Genomic DNA, 15,033 nt, shown 5'->3' on the forward strand with positions numbered 1-15,033 from the left:
ATTATACAAATGTTTATTCCTTTACTGGTAACGTACCACTGTGGTTTTGAATCTATGACATTTTACAAATATAAGACAAGGAATTCATCACTAATAGGGGTGAGTCTAATGATTTTAGTAAGGATGATAATAAGTAAGGTTAGGGTTGGATTTTGCTTTATTTTGCCCTGACTCAAAGTATTTAAATCCATTACCCATCTCAATCTTTAACACAATCAGATCGGGTTGATTGAAGGACCTTTTTTACTAGAAAAGTACCAACTAGGTATTTGATATGATCCTGTTATTATTAAATCAATTTTACAAAAATAAAATCTAAGTTTAAAAAATAAATTAGATCTTCATCAATAAATCATAAAACCATAAAATAGAGTCTAATCTCCAAATCCTTTTATAAAACCATAAAAACTCTCAATGAATCAAAAGATAAAAATACATGAATTACATTTAAAAACAAAATTACAATTTTATAAAATAAGTTAAAAAATCAGGTTAGAGTTGAGTTAAGTGATGGAGTGAGTGAACCCCCCCCACTTGTCTTCGTATTCAACTCTAATTAAATTGGTTTAGAGTTTTATCTAGTTTAACCAGGTCAAACTAGATAAAGTATTTGGTCCAACTGAATTGGATGATATTGGATACTTAATAAATCAAGTGAAATTATCATCCTTAGGTTTATTGCACTTAACGTCACGGTGACCACGCCTCTTTCTTATAAAGAGAAAAGGGTTATGGTTTAGAGTGGGTGAATATCTTATGTTGAAAAGCAATTGCTACCTAATATTTTGGTCACTAGAAAACCCTAACTAGTCTTTAGAGTTCTAACGTAAGGAACCAGTTATGATAAAATAAAGATATTATCACCCTAAAGCATTTTATTGGGGTAAGTTGCATTGTCACTTGTCTTTTATTTCTAATGGTATGTTGTGCCTAATCTACTAGTAGTCTATCTACATGGGTGAAAACTGGTCTACTATTATGAGTTAAACCTTGTATAGATGGTTGGTTCAAGTCTAACCATTATAAGTTCTGGTTCATTTGTGTCACTCCTAATTATTACAAGATAGCACTTGTTGAATTGACTTGTCTATAATTGGTGACTCTTGATCATGACATGTGATTAATAGTATATCAAGCCATGTCAATGAAAAACTAATAAGCTTATGTTGGACTTATTACATCTTATTAAGGTTCATATATCCTACTACCAAAGATTCACTTGGAATATTTGTTGAATGAATAAAGATTGTATGCCTCAGTCTTACCCAAACAGTGACCATCATGGGTTAATCTATTTGGAATAAGATCTAATGACATAAAGGTCCTTTATGGACTAAGTTTTTGACAAATGACCCTTTTGAGGCTCACTTATCTTTTAGATGTGTTATTTAACAATCATCTTCTTATAATTCTAGCTTTACTTGTTCACCTCTTATCAGTGTTTATACATATTGGTGTTATCATTCGTGTATATTTATTCATAATGGATGGATAGCTTTTTAGATTCTTATTAACATGCATGTATGAGAAATAATTAAAAAAGCAATACTCCTAATTTACTTGGTGAAAATTAGACTTAGACATTTCTAATACTTAGTTTCATTTAAAATTAAAAGAATAGGCTACTCCTCTTAATTTCCAAGGTAATGGCCCATGTTGAGTCCATTTTCTTTAAATATCTAAAGTGAATAACAAAATATTTTTGACATGATTGTTTTAAAAACAGAGATGGGTTTTAAAAGGCTTCGCCTAATGAACTTTTTTAATATGGGCCAAACCCTTAATGAGTTTTATAAACAAGTTATAAAACTTAATGCAAATATATGTATGTATGTATGTATGTATGAGTATTGGTAAATTATTGATTGAATTACTTTTGGTGTGGTTCAATAATGGCATTAAATAATCTAATCATTTTTTTTCATGGGTTTATCTATAAAATCTTGCCACAATCCAATTTTAATTTTTAATTTCAAAGTATATTTCAAAAAGAAAAAAAGAAAAAACCTTCAAAAAAGTGTTTTCGATTTATTTTAGTTATCCACACTTTTATTTTATAATTTTCTACTATTTTTTCTTGTTAATGCCATTTTTGAACCATTTTGACATGCAAATTCACCTTAACAGACGCCAGAAATAATATGGGTTTTGAGCCCAATTATAAAATCCAACTCCTAAGTTGAAAAACAATACAAGGGTATAATAGCTGTCCAAAGCCCAAGTAAACATTTTACTTAACAGAAATTTAAAGTTTGTTTGTGATTTTTTTGAAAACAGATCGAAATCGAACTCACCTGGGAAACTCGCGCAACAAGCACTAGAAGTACTAAACAAAACAAAACAAGCATTTCAGGTTTCTTCTAGCTTAGCAACAGCGTAAGAATCGTTCTTTGTGGATTTTTGTTTTTCTGGGTGATTATTAAGCTTTAGAGTGGAAAACAGGAGATGGATATGTGCTAAAATTGGTTTTTTTTTAGCAAAAGTATAGTTTTTGTTTAGGTGGAGGGAGGGGGTGGCAGAAATGGATGGAGGAGGAGGGAGGAGGATAACGGCTAGTCCGAGGCCGTGTAATGGGAAAAGAGTGGTGGCGAGGAAACGGGGAAGGGGTTTTGGCGGAGGAGATGGGTTTGTTAACAGTGTCAAGAAGCTTCAGCGAAGGGAAATTTGTTCTAAGCGCGACCGTACCTTTACTATGACTGATGCCCAAGAACGTTTTAGAAACATCCGGTTACAGGTACCCTTTTGGCTTTGGTTTCCTAAATTTGTCTTTTCCGTTTTTTTTCCTGTGGAAATCTTGGGTTTTGATTATTGATTTGCCTGTTCTTGTTTAAGGGTGTTTTCACAATGTGTCTATTGTTTCTGCTGCATCTGTGTTAATCATTTTCATGATAAAAATTTTATATTTAAGCAAGAAATCTATGGTTGTTAATGGGTTTTATCGATCAAAGTTAGAATGGACATGAGGTTAAATTAGTATAGGGTATTTGTTCTTTAACATATGTTTTCTTAAAGTTCTTGTTTTGAGGGATAATTAAGTGGTTCGTCGCATTCATATTTATTAGCGTCTTGTGGGTGCTAGATTCCTTTGAGCTATATACCAATAACATTATAAGCACCAAGAAGTATAGTGGCAATACTGTTAGGTGTTGCTAGTGATATTAATCTTGGCAGATTGTTGCAGTGAGGACACAGTGGTCTAGCGAATTCTTGATTTGGGTTGCCAAAAGCTATATGAATGGAGATTGTGAGTGATGCATGTGGTATTATCTCTAGAGTTTAGTTTCAGTTTTGGTAGTTTCTTGTTTGATGAAGGTGGATTAAAATTTGCTCTAAGCATTGACATGACAGTGCCAATCTCTTTGCCTTTCACTTCTTGTTATACAGCCTAGCAATTGACAATATTTGGAGTTCAAAACTTTTAATTGGAGATAAATTTCATAAAAAGCCAGAAATTCAATAAAGAGTGTTAAATGTAGGCGGGATTGGAATCTGCAGGTATTCAGGAAGAAGGGTAGAGGAAATCCTTGACACCTCCCCTCTTCAATAAACCCCCTACCATTTGAGTGCAATTGAAACTAGAACTTCTAAATTAGAACTTCCTTGTTCAAACCTTTGCTGACGTGCTTGAGGGTTTGTGATGAAGTAATTTTTCTTGCCTACTTGGAAATCTACTTGCTTGTGTCATCTTCCCAGTGTGATTTGAAACTAGAACTTCTAAATTAGAATTTTCTAGCCCAACCTTTGAGGGCTTGCGATGAGTAATTCTGCTTGCCTACTTGGAAGCTGCTTGCTTGTGGTTTCACAAATTAACTGAATGTAATAATTTAACTGGTAACCAAACAATTATGCCTCAGCCAAGGCTAAGGGAAAGAACTAAGGATGTTGCTGGACTAACTAGCTATGGAATACTCTTCGATCAACTTGTTTGGCCGGTTCTTGATACAAATCTTAACATTGCGTTTTCACAGAATCCCAACTTTGTTGCTTGGTTTTTGAAGAGGAAAGTTCTTCTTTTGCTAGTTGATAGTGATGGTGTTAGACTCCTTACATGTATCCATTATTGCTTTTCATGAATATAAAGGTATTCTCACTCTTGCTAATAAAAAAAATACCTTTAGATGGCTTATTGTTAGCCATACTGCATTTCTATATAATGATGCTTAATCATAGTGAAGCTGGGAAATAAACTAACTTTAATTTCTGGTGGTAAGTAGGGCACTACAAGCATGATCTACTATTTTGCAAATAATATTTCTCCTATATATGTCTCCTCAACAGTTATTTTCATATGCACTGCATTCTGCTTCATATTGTTTATGTTCCTTCTTTCTGCTGTGGGATGTGATCCATGAATAGGAGGAATATGATACTCATGATCCAAAAGGTCACTGTACCATGGTACTGCCATTTTTAAGAAAGAGATCAAAGATTATTGAGATCATAGCAGCTCGTGACATGGTGTTTGCTCTTGCACAGTCTGGTGTCTGTGCAGCATTTAGCCGAGGTATTGCTCATCTTTCCACTTCAGTTCTGATCCTAGATTTTATTTGCATAAAAAAGTGGGATGGAGGGGTTTTAATGTGTTCCTATTGTTGGATGCAGAGACCAACCAAAGGATATGCTTTTTGAATGTCACTCCTGATGAAGTTATACGAAGCTTGTTTTATAATAAAAACAACGATTCACTCATCACAGTTTCAGTTTATGCCTCAGACAATTTCAGTTCCTTGAAATGTAGAAGCACAAGGATTGAGTATGTGAATCTTCTTACACATGTCTTTGCCTCTCATCCCCCTTCCAACCTCACCTCCCACCTCCAAAAAATATGTATAAACCAGGAGGAAATAAGAGCTTGTAGATTTAGTGGTTTCCATGTATTTATCCCATCACTTTTATTACTAATAATGCTTTATGTTCCAGATACATACAAAGGGGTCAGCCAGATGCTGGCTTTGCTCTTTTTGAGTCTGAGTCACTGAAATGGCCTGGTTTTGTAGAGTTTGATGATGTAAACAGTAAAGTACTTACATATTCTGCACAGGATAGGTAACTACTCCATCATATGGTTATATTCAATTGAAATTATTATTATTACCCTAGTAGCTTCTTCTCAATTTGACTTTTCATTTCCCCTTTATCTTCCCTTCCTTCATCAGTATATACAAGGTGTTTGACCTAAAAAATTACACAATGTTATACTCGATAGCAAACAAAAATGTTCAAGAGATTAAGATCAGGTATGTTCCTTTACATTCTTGCAGCTTTTCATGTGCTCAGCACCATGTTCTCAAGTGCACGATAATGTGCAGTTACACGAGCGCAAACTCATACATTTTTCTTTGAGACTAATAGATTAAACTGTTCAATGAAAATGTTCAAAAAGAGTGGTTGGGATTGCTGCATGAATGAGCTTACAGTTTCTTTGAGATTAATAGATTATACACATACATTGTAACTCAGGGACTGCTATGCACTTCATGATTCTGAATGTCTAGTGTTGTTTCTTTGAGATTAGTCGTCAGGTTTAATAATGCATGTGCACAAGTTTAATTTCTATGAACTGTTCACCTTGTTTCCCACGAGCTTAGAGTTTCTCTGGTTTGCTTTTTGTTTTTTTCTCTGCAGTCCAGGGATCATGTTGTTGATTTTAACTAAAAGTGGTGGCTGTGTTCCTCTTGAGATTCTTTCAATAGAGGATGGCACTGTTCTCAAATCTTTCAATCATCTCCTTCATCGGAATAAGAAGGTGGATTTCATTGAACAGTTCAATGAGAAGCTTCTTGTCAAGCAAGAAAATGAAAATCTCCAGATTCTTGATGTAAGGATCACTGTTGTTATCTTCAAATATTTCTTCATCCATACACAATAATCTGATTTCTATGCCATGTAGGTCCGCGACTTTCAGCTAATAGAAGTTAGCAGAACTGAGTTTATGACACCATCAGCATTTATATTTCTCTATGAAAACCAGCTATTCCTGACATTTAGAAATCGAACTGTGGCTGTTTGGAACTTCCGAGGAGAGCTTGTAACTTCTTTTGAGGATCACCTTTTGTGGCATCCTGATTGCAACACTAATAATATTCACATCACAAGTGATCAGGATCTTATAATTTCTTACTGCAAGGCTGATTCTGACGATCCCTTGTCTGAAGGCAATGGTAAGTTGTTCAAAGTTTCCACACAAAATAAATGATATTGATACCGAGTTCTTGAAATAAAGAAAAAATGAACGCCGCTCAACAATATTTGTATCCGTATGCCGCAGGATCCATCAATATCAGCAATATCTTGACTGGGAAATGTCTTGCTAAAATAAAGGCAGGCAACAGCTTCCCAAATGTGAATGAATGCAGTCAGAGTTCAAAGAAGCACATGTGTGCCTCCACAGTGAGAAGCACAGCCGCAGAAGCTTTGGAAGACATCACTGCTCTCTTCTATGATGAAGAGCGCAATGAGATCTATACAGGCAATAGGCTTGGTCTAGTTCATGTGTGGTCTAACTGATTTTTTGACAAATCCTTGTTTGCTTAAGGTTGTTAATGTTTAATCAGATGGTTGAATGAGCATGCTGCCTGGATGTGAGAGTTCCCTGAAACTGTAACATTTACCACACTTGTACCATGTCATTTTTCTTTTTGGTTTTGGAAATTGATTTCCTTGTGTCTGTTTCCCTCGAGAGCTTCCCACTCCCCATTGCACTTCATGGTTCTCTCATAGCATTCGTTTTCTGCAACCCCATTGTTTTCAAATGTCTCATTAGTAGGTCTGGAGCAGTGAATGCTGGAAGTTTTGAAATAAGCGTCCAAGGGAGGGAGGGTGGGTGGGTCATTGTTGGAGTGGTGGGACCGCATGAAGTTCTTTCTGATCACCACAAACATGTAGTTTAGTTTAGGTCAGGTGGTGTATGAAGAGGCAAGGCTAGTTTACTATGCATTTCACATGGATTGGAAGGAAAGCATAACCATGGAGAAGAGGGAATGCTTTACGATTTCCTAACCTCCTCGTATTATAATTCTCTCTTGTTTCCTACATTTGAGGAGGAACGTCGTTATGTTTTCTGCCGTGGAAGAACAGGGTAGCTAGTCCAGTTTATGAAACAAAAGAGGGTTGCGAGCGAAGTTAGTTTTATTGATTCATGAACGACTCGGACATGTTTTGTATTTGGCCAACTCCATGGAGAGGACTCGCGACCTGGAGTGGTTAAGAGAAACAATGTTTAGACAGAACAAGGTTTGTGGTTGAGAGAATTTTATGGTGGGTTTAGGAATGCGGTGCAAATCATATTTTTTAAAATTTTTAAAATAATATTTTTGTTTAAACTGAAAAAAAATTATGATTTCAAATCGTTTTGAGTTGTTCGTATTAAAAATAATTTTTAAAAAATAAAAAAAATTAATATATTTTTAAATAAAAAATATTTTAAATTGTCATCCCTACTATAATTAAAAACACACCTTTTTGTTATACCAGAGAGGTAGTAATTATGTTTTTCAAGTTGTGTTTTTCTGTGTGCTGACTTTTAAAACTTTGTAAAAAAGAAAAAACTATGCAGCTGGGATTTGGTTGATTATAGTAATGAAGTTTTTTAAAGTATTTTTTATTTTGAAATGTAGTAATATAATATTTTTTATTTTTAAAAATTTATTTTATTATTAAAACATTAAAATAATATTAAAAAATTAATTTTTTAAAAAAAATTATACCACAAAAATAAACCGTGTCTAAAAAGAGAAACAAGTGGTGCCTGAAAAGGAGAGTTTGCAGTCATGTGAAACTTTAAATAATACATAATTTAAAAGTGGAAGTACGCAGAGGAGAGGAGGGGAGAGAGTGGCATCACGCCTCGTCAGTAGCATCGTTTTGTTTTTGTGATGATGTTTTTTTTTTAAATTATATTTTAAAATTATTTTAATATAATAATATTCAAAATAAAGTTAAAAAAAATAAAAAATTATACATTTTCATGAAAAATATATTTTAAAAAAGCATTACCATAACACGAGATCATTATTAATTTGATTCGTAAGCAATCAACCCTCTCGGTCTCTCTTTTAGTATTTTTGCCTATGAAAAATAAAAGATACGCTGCTATTTACCTTTCATAGAAATGGAGTAGTGGTTTAAAATGGAGTAGTGGTTTAAGGGTGCCGGGCTTTATTTTTATTTTTATTTTTTATTATTATTAATGTGGATGTGCAAGCTAGTGTACGCGTATTTCAATTATTTCTATGGATCCTGAAGTTAACGACTATATAACTTTTCAGTGATCCTAAAATTTGTAAGATTCGAATTACTAACCTTTAGAAAACAAATTTAAAACTAATCAGTTGAACTATATTTCTCAGACTTTATTGGTGTCATGTGTATTATCTATTTTTTAATTCAAAACACCAAAATAATTGATCTAGAATAGTCAATAACTTTTATTTTTTTAATTTTATTTTATATTTAAAAATTTTTAAGTTAACATAAAAAAAATTGCTTAATTTTTGTTTAAATCTTTTCCGTCTTGATGTGAGTCCCACCTAGTATAGAAGAGCAACTATTTTTGTTTAAATCTTTTCCTTCTTGATGTGGGCTCCCCTGTATAGAAGCAACTAGTCTTGGTTCCGCGCTTCGCTTCTGAGCAAACTATTTTTCTATAAAAAAAAAATCATTGGAATGAGATTAAAAATAATATAAAAAATCAGTCACAATAAATATTTAAAAACACTAATTAGAGTTAAGTCAACACAGGATATCTTATCAAACTCAAAATCTATATTAGATGACTGGAATAACTCAATATAAAAATAAAGAGAATTATAAAGTTTTTTTTAAAAAAAATATGTTAACTTTTTAAATATGTGACTCGAGTCATTAGACCTAAAATATTCAATCTAGAAAAATCATAAAGTCTAATTTCTAAAAACTTAAATATTAAAGTATGAAATTGAAAGAAAAAAAAACAATCATATAAATGGATTTAAAAAAATAGTAATTCAAATAATAAGGATCAAAACAACTATTACTACTATTATTAACAAGTAATATAATCACTATTATTAACACTATTAATATTAAAATTCTTACCATCATCATCATCATAATTATTGCTAGCATTATCATTATTAGTAATAATAGTAGCAGTCATGTTAGTATTATTACTATTTTCACAATCATTACAACTATCATCATCACTGTTAGTATTATGGCTATAATTATTATGGTCATTATTGTCGTGGCGTGCACAACGTTGAATGACAGGCTTGCCTCCTAAATCAAAGGAGATTTTGAATTTAATCATAAAGTTATGATTTGAGGGAGTCACCACCTAGTATCATAGTTACTAAAAAAAACCTATGGTCTGCGAGAATTTAGGTAAGGGGACTCATTATACAAGGAGAAAACGCATCACTCTAGCGCACCCTATCTAAGATAAGTTGCATTGTTGATTGATTGTTATTATAAGTCATATTTCCATTTATTGGTCTCATCTAAGGTTCAAGATAGATCTCTCTTCGTGAGAAAATCTTTACTTTATTGGAATAAATCCTAACTGTTTAAAGCTCAGATCATAGCATCGCTTTTATTTTCTACTTTGTATTTTTAATACTTGAAGCTATACTTTACAATGTAATTTTATACCCTCAAATATCAAAGTCTATAACTAATTTCTAATTTTTATTGCTATTAATTCATTTAATTTAAAGCCTGAAGTATGCATTAAATTGTAAAATTCATACCCAAATATTAATTAAACAAATTAAGTTTTGGGGGATTTTTGAAATTTTGATCAAATGCTAATGAATAATCATAAACCAATTACGATATCCATTTTGATATTTTTAAAACATAATAAAAATGCATTTTTTTTCTTTAGAAAATATACCTGAAGAATCTTTAGAATTTGATCATATGCACAGAAATAAAAAAATATTTTTGTATTTTTTCAAATGAGGAATTTTTCAAATTTTTTAATTTTTTGAAATTTCAAATAAAAATCAGGTATTTTTAATATCGGATTCATATCTTACAGTGTAAATCTACAACCTAGTATTAGGCAAAGTTGTTGGAAAAAACACGAGGGACCCACAAATAATTTTAAAATAATCCCCAAGTTTTTTCAAAATTCTTGAAAACCATTTGGGGCTTGTCAGGCAAAAGCATACAAATGCGTTTTAATCAAGCTATTTTGACCACGAAATCAACTCCATGCAAACTATTTATTCAATCACTTAACAATTAAAAAACAACAACAATACCAAGAAACCAAACATCAAGTCTTGTTAACTTCATGAATTATATTCAAATTGCATGTCAACTCAAATAAATCAACATAAGCCCAAGCACAAATCATGAATCAAGAATTAACATTCAATTAGCAATCATGATTCTAAGAAATTAAACTCAAAATCGACCATAAAATGATAAAATCATTTCAAAATGAAAACACACATCAAACCAAATAAATGTCAAAGAGTCTAAAATTATACACAACAATAAACATTGCCTCAAATTTCATAGTATTTTAGCAATTTTTTCAAAAACAATAATTTGAGTTTATGGATTGACCTTTAGAGGTGTTCGTCGTGTCTGGGGAATACTAAAATCAAGCATGAAGAGTGCTAAAATAGTACTAGCGCGTGTGTCCATGTGCCATCACCATTACCGGCAGGTGGATTCACGCGCCACCACTTTTAGAGGTGAGTGAGCTGGTGGATCTGATGCTCTTTCGTCTTCTCTTCACCTTTGGACCGGCGGTGAGGCAAAGGGCCCTCCGAGGGAGGAGATCTGCTTGATTGAAGATTTTTTTCTTCCCCTCTCTTTTTTTTCATCACATTTGTTTCTGTTTCCTTCCTTACTACATTTTCATCTAATGTTCTCATTTATGATGGACTATTATAGGTCTATTGGAAAGGTGGTGTGGCTTTGCGATGGTTATCGTAAGTTGTTGGTGTAGAAGGCTGCTACTTGAGAGGGGTCATTGGTGGCTTGTTGGTTTCAGTAATGGAGGAGAGTGGATCTTTGATTGAGGATAGGTCTGGTTGCACTGGTTCTAGTTGTTGGATCTTTGGTGATGATACGTTGTCAAGGACGCCACTGATGGAAGGAGAAGATAACGCTGTTACTCTTTAATTAATGGAGGTCATAGTAGAGATTTCGGGGGTTTTTTAGAAACGATGAAGTAAGAGGTGTAGACAGTTTATGATAAGTGATTAATGCGGTGGTCTATGGAGGAGACAAGGTTGCTCTTGGTCGAAACAGTGAAGGAAGGCGGTAGAGAGGTGTTTTTTGTTTCTTTTTTTGTGTATGGCTGGATGGATGGTTGAGTGTGTAGTAAGTTTGGTGGGCTCACTTGGATGGATGGTTGAGAGCTTAGAGAGCTAGATCTGATGGTTATGGTAGGAATTACCAGTGGTTGCTGGCAAATGTGTTTAAAAAAAGGGTTAAGGTATTTTGTGAGTGAGTGGCAGAGAGAATGTGGGAAAAGTTTTTTTTGTTTTTTATTTTCCTTAACTGTTTTTTTTCCTCCCTCTCCTTTTTTGTGTGAGATTCCTTCATTATTTATAGGTAAAAAAAATTGTTTTCTTCCCTTTAATTGCTTGGTACCCAAGCAACCTAAATTTACTTTAGCCCCTCATTTTTTTCATGTTTAGTCCCCTTAAACATTTCTTTTATATATATTTTTTATTTTTTGCATTTTGATTTTTTTTGAAAAAGACATTGAAAAAAATTAATTAATGATTTTGAAAATTACACATTAAAAGTTGAATGCATTGAAAAAAAATTCTTAGAATTATGAATTCTTTTGAGAAGACACTAAAAATGCTAAAAATAATGCAAATACGTCAAGAATATATTTTTTACTACTACTACTACTAATATCATTATTACTAATATTATAACCATACTTTTTATTATTATTACCATTATCATTATAATTATTACTTTCACCACTATCATTATCATTTTAGCACAATATTATTAATATTACTATTACCACCATTATCATCACTATTAATATCATCATCATTACTATCATCACCATTATTATTATTATTATTATTATTATTATCATTATCATTATTAATATTATGATCAATAATATTATTTTTTTCATTACTATTTTTATTTTTGCCACCACCACCACCATTATCATCATCATCATCATCATCATCAATAATAATATTTTTATTTTCATTAATATTTTTATTTTTACCACCACTACTATTATTATTATTATCATCACTATTTTCCTAACTAACATTATTGTTATTATTATTATTATTATTATTATTATTTTATTAGCATCATCAACATTACTACTACTACTATTGTCGCACCCAACATCGCGGCGACCTTTAAAAATCAAATTTGTGGAAAAAAACAGATATTTAGCATCTAGTTCTTAGATAGAAAAAAAAAATCTTATTTAAGGAGTTGTCACCTAGTATTATGATCACTAGGAACCCTAACTGGTCAACATTGATTCTATAGTACAAGACTGGTTACGCAAAAAGAAAGATATTATCATCCCTTAGGCATCTTACCTGAGGTAGACTGGATTGCTAATTTTATCTTAAATTACTAAGAGTTTGTTTTGTTTTTAATAGTTTTGTTATAATATTTCTGACTCTAGCGTCAGTGAATATTCGACTATGGATACTTCCAACTTTGACGTTGATAAATATTACGTAGCAAAAAAATATATGGCCTGACTGTAGCACTAGTGAATAAACCAATAAAATGAATTGAAAGCACGCACGCACGCGCTCACACACACACATATCATCAAAAATAAAGTGTGAAGGACTCGTAAATAAATAAATAAAAAGATTCCTGATTTTTTCTGGAATTTTCTGATATCCAGAAAAGTCTAATTGGCTAGATATCAAAACAAAATGGGATGGAATAAAAAAGGTAAGATAGAAGGGTGTGTTTTGCAAAACAAACCTCTGGTCCAAAAAAATTGAGCTGGCTGGGCTGAGGTCCAGGCCTAGTCCGGTTTCAACTATTTTCTGATTTTTTTTTGTATGGCTGGTCTGGACCCAGTTGGCCCAGTCTATCAAGCGGGCAGGACTGCACGCATGCTTGCTACAGGAGGGGAGTAATTAAATTTGAAAGGCGTGAACAATTGCTTTCTACACAAGGAGTGAATTAAGGTCCCGTTTGTTTGCTAGAAAATAGTTTTTTTTTGGAAAGTGAATTCCGAGAAAGTTAATTATTTTCCGATGTTTGATAGTGTAATGGAAAATAAATTGAAAAATATTTTTCAGTGTTTGGTTATGTCATGGAAAATGACCTGAAAAATAACTTATTACTGTTTTATTTTTTTCAAGTTTATTAAAATAACGAAGAACAAACCTTACAAATTAAAAGGTTGAATGAGAATAAAATTAAAAAATATATATAATTTCATAAATTATCTCAAATAAAATAAATAAAAATAAAAATAATAAAGATCAAATCTAACAAATAAAAAAATTAAAAGATGAAGAAATTAAAATAATAATAATAATTACCATTTCATAAATTACTTCAAATAAAATAAGTAACAATTAAAAAAATGATAACCAAATTTGATAGATAAAAATTTTTAATTAAAAAATAATAAGGGAAAAACAAATAACAATTATAAAATGAGGACCAAAATTAATATAAAAATCAAATTCTAAGGGATGAATTGAAAAAAAAATACAAAACAAAATATACATAGTAATTAAAAGTTTAAGAACCAAATTTGATATAATCAGCAAATAATATGATATTTTTAATTTTTTCACAGTTTCTAAAAAGTATTTTCCATCTAAAATATTTTTTTTTTTGAAAATTAAGCTAAAATTTTTTTATTAAAAAATATTTTTTATTCATCAATTTTTCTAATTACGAAAAACAAATGAAAATTTAAAAATTAATTTACAGGATACACTTTTCACGTTCCGTCAAAGCTTTCACTCCCAGCAAACTTCTTCGTTTCTGTCTCAGCCTGGGAGCTCTGCTTTGGCTACGTTTCCTTCTCTCTGAAGTCTGAACAATGCTGAGGTTGAAGAAGATGATGGTTTGCCTCCTTTTGTAAAGAAAAAAAAAGTTCTTTCGTTTCTTTTTCTTTGGTTGGATCGGGTGAATCAATCACCAGATCTTCCTTCTGTTTCTTTTTTATTGTTTTTCTTCTTCCTCTCTCTTGTGTGTGTTTTCTTGTTCTGTCTCTCTCTATGTTGTTCTTATTTCTGTGTTTTCGTCTGGTTTTTTTTTTCGTTTACCTCTTTTGTCTCTGTGTTCCCCCTCTTTTTTCGTCTGTTAATGCTTCTTCCCCCCCCCCCCCCGTGTCGTTCTTTCTCTGGCTTTTATAAAGCCAGAGAACGTGGATAATGATCTTGGGAGTCACGTCCGTCCATGCGTGCTTGAGGAAAAACTGGGGAGTTTGTAATGCATCGTGTGGGACATGACCCATGATTTGGAGCAGCTTCTGAATTGGCCTTCCCTGGATGAGGAAGAGGGTGATGAATAGTAGTTTCATGAAACGACGCCGTTTTAACCTGACTGATATGGCTAATTTCAACTTGCCCCCTGAAGTTCTGACATTTAATTTTACCCCTGGATCAATTGCAAATGAACCCCTGGATTTTGGCGTCATTTACAAAACAGTCCTTGGTTTCCAATTTAATCAATTCAGTCCTTAAAAAACTCTTTAACTTTTAATTTTTTTAAAATTATCCTTGGAAAAATCAATTAACCCCCCTATTCATTTTGGTCATTGGACTTTAATTCCTTGCAATTTCAACCCAAATCAGCCCCAAACTTTGATTTGTTTCAATTAAACCCTTGATTGCATCAATTAATTAAATCATTCTTATCAAATTGACTCCCAAATTTATAATTTCATCCTTATCAATCCTCGAATTTTCAATTTGTATTGTCTTAACTCAATTCTCAAAATATTTTTATATTCATTCATTTTTTTTGTTATTTATTTATTTGAAAATTCAAAAATTAAGTTATGATAACTATTATTATTAACAATATTTCTATTATTATTATTGAAAAAAA

General features: G+C 32.0%; 1 protein-coding gene across 1 annotated transcript; it reads left to right on the forward strand.

Moving 5' to 3' along the window:
* The first annotated feature begins 2,237 nt into the window (after window positions 1-2,237).
* LOC133669254 (uncharacterized) lies at window positions 2,238-6,679 on the forward strand. The gene is made up of 9 exons (XM_062089315.1): window positions 2,238-2,376; window positions 2,478-2,734; window positions 4,357-4,504; window positions 4,603-4,753; window positions 4,921-5,046; window positions 5,157-5,237; window positions 5,626-5,818; window positions 5,891-6,161; window positions 6,269-6,679. Exons 2-9 carry the CDS (start codon window positions 2,522-2,524, stop codon window positions 6,505-6,507), a joined length of 1,422 nt encoding a protein of 473 aa, XP_061945299.1. The 5' UTR covers window positions 2,238-2,376; window positions 2,478-2,521; the 3' UTR covers window positions 6,508-6,679.
* Window positions 6,680-15,033: the final 8,354 nt, after the last annotated feature.

Source organism: Populus nigra, chromosome 12 (assembly GCF_951802175.1).
Source record: "Populus nigra chromosome 12, ddPopNigr1.1, whole genome shotgun sequence".
Taxonomy (NCBI): domain Eukaryota; kingdom Viridiplantae; phylum Streptophyta; class Magnoliopsida; order Malpighiales; family Salicaceae; genus Populus; species Populus nigra.

Excerpts from the sequence above, each read along its gene's own strand:
- LOC133669254 (XM_062089315.1), top strand. The coding sequence starts at position 2,522 with ATGGATGGAGGAGGAGGGAGGAGGATAACGGCTAGTCCGAGGCCGTGT. Across the intron at positions 5,238-5,625 it reads GTTCAAGAGATTAAGATCAG|TCCAGGGATCATGTTGTTGA; the intron begins GTATGTTCCTTT and ends TTTTCTCTGCAG. Across the intron at positions 6,162-6,268 it reads TCCCTTGTCTGAAGGCAATG|GATCCATCAATATCAGCAAT; the intron begins GTAAGTTGTTCA and ends CGTATGCCGCAG.